At 37.9% G+C, this 5,588-nt stretch overlaps 1 protein-coding gene across 1 annotated transcript; it reads left to right on the top strand.

The window, feature by feature from the left end:
• Positions 1-1,649: 1,649 nt before the first annotated feature.
• LOC144656746 (serine/threonine-protein kinase mos-like) lies at positions 1,650-4,105 on the top strand. Its single transcript, XM_078516979.1, has one exon. The coding sequence runs from the start codon at positions 1,669-1,671 to the stop codon at positions 2,809-2,811; it is 1,143 nt and encodes a 380-aa protein (XP_078373105.1). The 5' UTR covers positions 1,650-1,668; the 3' UTR covers positions 2,812-4,105.
• Positions 4,106-5,588: the final 1,483 nt, after the last annotated feature.

The following is a 5,588-nucleotide window of genomic DNA, read 5'->3' as shown; positions in this document are numbered from 1 at the left end:
CAGCACTAGCCTCAAATTAGACTCAATAAATCTTCTAAGTATACTTTTCGATAGCCTTTTCAACGCCAGCATAATACTATGAGACATTTCAGAGAAGATTTATGATTGTCTTCATTGATTAACCCATAAATATACAATTTTAGCTGTGCTTTCGAGTCCAATTCCCTGTGTGTGACAAATAGTTCAAGAAACCGTGTCCGTTCCCGGGTGTCACGCAACGAAACACGGAAGCAAAAGTACGATGTCCGTACATCACATACAAAGCGTTTTTAAAAACTAAGGGAAACTCATCATAAAAATCTTTACTGAAATGTATAAAAATATTCTTCAACGACGCAGTTCCCAACTGCTTCCCTTCACGGCTTATTTAACAGAAATATGAAATTGCGTGAGAGAACATTCCCCGACAAGTCGGTCATGGTGAAGCCCCCAAAAAATTTTATTTGTTTGTTTATAACTTTTCAGGGCTTTTCTTCCCCCTCCTTTTTTTCCCAAATCGCACTTCCTTTAATGTTAGTTTATAACGAAGACTAAATTGTCGGTTTGGGACGTTTAATGTCCTATCTTCAAAATGCAAGACACTCTCGTGCAAAGCCGCGCGCGCGTGATCAACTGGTCGAAGTCATGCGACGGTGAAAATCAGCCGAGTTCCAAAATCCATTAGCACCTTGGGTAACCCTCAAAATGTAAACAGAATTCTTATGAAGCTGTATTTTACAACGTGACTCGAATTTTTGACTGGTTTCGTCTTCTAGGAAATTTTCAGAAGGGAAATCCCCTCTTTAACTAAAACCGGATGTTAATACGAACGATCGAGAGTTAAAACGGACAGCGGTGGTTAAAATTCTCATATTTACATCCTCAAAATTGCTTCCTTGATTCTTTTTAGTTACGGTTGTAGCAGTCATAAAATACCTGGAAAAACTCCAAATCTTTTATTTTGCCTTGTGCTACCAAAAATATTTCTCCAAAAAATTACCCTAGACAGATTATATATTTTTAGCCATTGATATGTTAATTGAGAAAACTCAAAAGTTCCCTAGATATCGTAATAACACTACCAAAAATAGAAACTTCGTGGGGGAAGTATCAAAATTGACGCTCTATTTTGTCGATATATTTTGTGCGCGGAGTGCAATATTTCACGGCACGCAAAATTGAACTCGAAAAATGTTTCGCAATAACCTTTATAACTATTAATAAAAATAAAAATTTAATTTATTGGCGACCATTTGGAAAGCAGTATGAGTAAATTTACGGGGTATTTTGTTGCCAAAGAGGTCATAAATAATTCTCATTCAGTTTACTGCTCTAATTTTAGCTAAACGGAACAGGAGCAGTAGTGAAGCTGTCCTTCTACGAACGGTCGTTTTTGCTCGCGCCTCGGAAGTGGAGCTGAACATAGACCGATTTAGAACGAACTTAAACACGTTCTCCTCTCGGCGCGTGGCAGAACCTTCGATCTTCCTTATGGTGTTCCTCTCTGGCAAGTCACGTTCTGGAGCGGACCGGAAACTTTTCAGATCCCTTTCCATTGGTCAGAAAGACAATACGCTGTCAGCGCGACCAATCAGAAACGCAGATCTCGTCTACCGGTGTTGTTTTTCGCGCGCACCGGATCGAACTTGACATTGTTTATAACCGATTACTTCACTCGTACGCGGTCATATGAACGTCATTAGCAATACAACAAACTTGGTTCGTGGAAAAGTTCAACATAAAAAGCGAATTTTGTCCTGCGTTGGTGCAGAAAAGCAAGAAAGCATGTTTGATACATGTAGAGGAGCAGATTTCGAAGAAGTCGGCTTCACTATGAAACCATTTCAGTGCAACCGTTGCATTTGTGCGGCCTCAACGAACTTTTCGTGCAAAACGAACAAGTTCGAACTCTGCAGAAACACGAACGAAAGTGCAAGGTGGACTCAGGCAGCTGAGAAAATCGGCAAGGAAATGATTCCAAATACCTTTTGCGAAATCGGTCGAACGATCGGATCTGGAGGATTTGGAACTGTCTACGAAGCAACAATGGAAGGCAAAAAGCTGGCCGTTAAGAAAATGCATCGAAACGTGAAAAATCCGTACGCAATCTACGAGAGTGTTCAAGCAGAGAAATTGATTCTCTCATTGAAACATCCGAACATTGTACGGACTTTGGCTGTTCTTGAGCGAGAAAACTTGGAAGATGTGTGGATTCTGATGGAATTTGCCGGTCATAGGACATTGCAGACTATTATTGACGATGATCGCGAAGTTTTGGAAAGTGCTCGAAGGTGGCACTTTGTGCGTGACATTGCCTGCGCGCTCAAATTCGTTCACGAGAACTGCCTTGTACATTTGGACTTAAAACCTGCAAACGTGATCGTCGATCGCCAAGATCTTTGCAAACTGGGCGATTTTGGGTGTTGTCAAAGCGTTGAGCTGACTGCCAAGAACGAACTAGCGCTGCCACCCAGCCCATCACCAAGCCCAAAAAGCTTGTTGACTGGAACATTCGCTTACAGGGCGCCGGAGTTGTTAAAAGGCGAGCTACCGAGCGTCAAAGCGGACATGTACTCGCTTGGAATCTGCCTATGGCAGATGCTTTTTCGGGAGCACCCTTACGGACTTGAAAGTCACTTTGTTGTTATTTTTGGAGTTGTTGCGCATCATTTGCGCCCGTCGCTTGCGAACTTGCCGGCGAGTGCGTCAGGCGACCAGCCGTCTACTTCTGCTTATATTGAACTTATGAGGATGTTGTGGGAAGCGAGCCCTTCCTCGAGACCCAGTGCAGAGGAAGTTTTAGTAACTGTGGACGAAATTGAAAATATGTGAGGGGCCGTTTCAGCTTATCTAGTCAAGCTTGGACCGCCTGAATGTAGGTAGACTTTGACAGTTACGCAACAGGAGTTTTAAAAAAATTGTCTTTTACCTCAATATTTTACTATTTATTTTTCATAAAAAAAATTCTGACTCATTTATTATAACTTGAACTTGGAATTTTACTTTTTCACTTTGCGGATGTAGAAAGAAATTTTAAAGGTCAACGTATTTGACCGGTTTCGTGTTGAAATTCCGTGTATGTTTTTGTATTTTGTCATGGCTGTCACGACGACATCAGATTTGCATAAATTTGCAAATTTCATTTACGCGCAATACAAAGTATTTACGTAGTTTGCTCTCTTGAGCCAGAACTGCGTTTTCCCTTTAATTCGCAAAAAGTGGTCTTTTCCTCCAAAGAAATCAAGTTCGGAATAAAAAAATTTAACTAGTTTGAGTTTTGGAAGTTTTACGCGAAAATTACACTTCCGTGACTGGAGGCTCAGGTTTGAAAAAATTGTTCATTACTCGAAAAGTGCTTTCTCATCCTTTATAGTGGACTTTTTATAGAGTGTATACAAATACGAGATAAATGTATTACAGTTCCCATGGAGATTTTAAATGGGAGATCTTGTAATGAGCCTAAAATCGGTGTTTCTTTATTTCAAACAGACAGTGTAATCCTGTGTTAATTTCAGGAGTTTTTGAATTCAAAAATCCTTCAATTAGGTGCTTTTCTTGTCAGTTGGCGCAATCTTTATATGGAATTTTTTGGCCTCACGTATTTTATGAAGTGTATTTTGGAGGTTTCTTTTTAATTTTGTAATTTCAAGTTTTTATGACTTTTTTTTCACTTTTTTATACTGGCTAGACATAAAATTAGTTACAATTTACTATGTCAGGGGTCCAAGTCAATTTTTAAGAAATTTGCCTATGTTAAAACTACAAAATATCAGAAAAAATGTTCTGTATAATGAAAATGTTTAAAAAGAATGTCACTATTATATTGTATAAAATGTAAGTAGTATTATTGAAGTCATGAGCAAAGTTGAATTGTTGTATATAGTTTATTATTGATGCAAATTGTAGATTTAACAGAAAATATTATTTATTTATAGAAAATATTGTTTGAAGCTAGTGAAAGATCCATTGATTTGAGAGAGAAATAATCTGGCTACAACCTCATTGTAGTCAAATTAAATCAGAATAGCATTGTAAAATAATAAAAAGAATATATTGACGTGTACAGAGATAATATTATTTTGTTAATAGTTATATTAATTGTACAATAAAGTGCAATTCAAAGAAATCTTGGGAGTATTTTATTGTGAAATAACATATCTATAGTGTTTTTAAAATATGTCTTAGAGTTTTAGTAAGATCAATGAAATCCAAAGGACGCCTTCCCTTAAATGTAAAGGAAAGTTTTGAAGACATCAGTTCAAATGACAGTACGAATAGAAGCACACAAACTATTTCAAAAGCCCTTGTTTTGTTGCTGAGCTGAATTGATCTACAATGGCCCAGTTGTTCAAAGGGTGGATAACGTTATCCGCCCAATAAATGGCTGTCCAAAATGTCTTACAAAACCTACTTCTCTGATTTATCTGGTGAATAGTGTGTATCCACCCTTTGAACAACTGGGGCATGAAAAAAAAAAAAAATGAGTACACTACTAGACAAGACTCAGGCACCTAAATTTTATCAAAAACATTCAGTTTGCTTCAAAAACATGCACATTAAGTGGACATGCAGGAATTCATGGAATTAAGTCATGCTCCATGGCATATTGCACCTGAGAATGTGTATTGAATTACATTATTTTCCTTAATTGAATTTTACTGATAAATTGAGTGTCTTCACAGTTTTTTTGACCTAAAGGCTCTAAAATATCATGCACGTTGTCATGAAATAATATTCATAACAGTCAGCAAATTATTCCTGGTATCCTTGAGGTCGACCTATTTTTAAAATACCGGTATATCAAATAGCAATTCAGTGAGAAATGAGTTTACATATAATATTCTCAGCTCCAGGCTGAGGTTTGTGTTATAATATATATTTGAGTGAACTTTCGTAAAAAAAAATAAGGTATAGAAAATTATCTGTGGTTGAAGACACATTTTAGAAATTCGGAGGGGGTGGAGAGAATCAAAAGCCGAAAATAATGTTTTAAGGAAAGTATATGAAGCTATACTGGAATTTCCAGGAGGGACGGAATTCAAACCAAAAACCTTTCTGTGGGGGAGGTACCCGGTATGGTTTTTTTTCTGGAACACCATCCTTAAGTTCAATCACCATGCCTCTGCTCCTGATTCCTCATCTTTCCAACATGGTGGGCCAAAATTGATGACATGTTGGAGTGCTCTACACAGATTCCCAAAATTAATGCTAAAACATGCTTGACAACAGTTTGACTTCAATCTAACTTTGCGACTAAGCATGCTTCAACATTTCACATTTTAAAAACAAATAAAGTTGAGGTTGAAGTATATGATCAAGTTTGGCATCATCTAGCTTCCAACAAATCTCATTTGATAAGCTTGAGGTGGTCTGCTGTTACAATATTTTACCTTTCAAATTAATGAGTGCTTTAACGGTTAACAAGTATCTGCAAATGACTACGAAGTCAACTTTCAAGAATGGGAGAAAAAACATAAAACAAGGCTAGCAAACCCCATCAAGATGCCTGACATTCGGGCCTGCGGGCGCAACTTTACCCGCTTACCCGCGGGTTCACCGGGTTTACCCGCTGTACAGCTCGCGCTGTGGAACTGGGACCCAACACTGCA

The sequence above is a fragment of the Oculina patagonica genome, chromosome 6, assembly GCF_052425735.1.
Source record: "Oculina patagonica isolate OP01 chromosome 6, crgOcupat, whole genome shotgun sequence".
In the NCBI taxonomy this organism is placed as follows: Eukaryota; Metazoa; Cnidaria; class Anthozoa; order Scleractinia; family Oculinidae; genus Oculina; species Oculina patagonica.
Note: the sequence above shows the minus strand (reverse complement) of the source record. Positions and strands in the feature narration are given on the sequence as shown.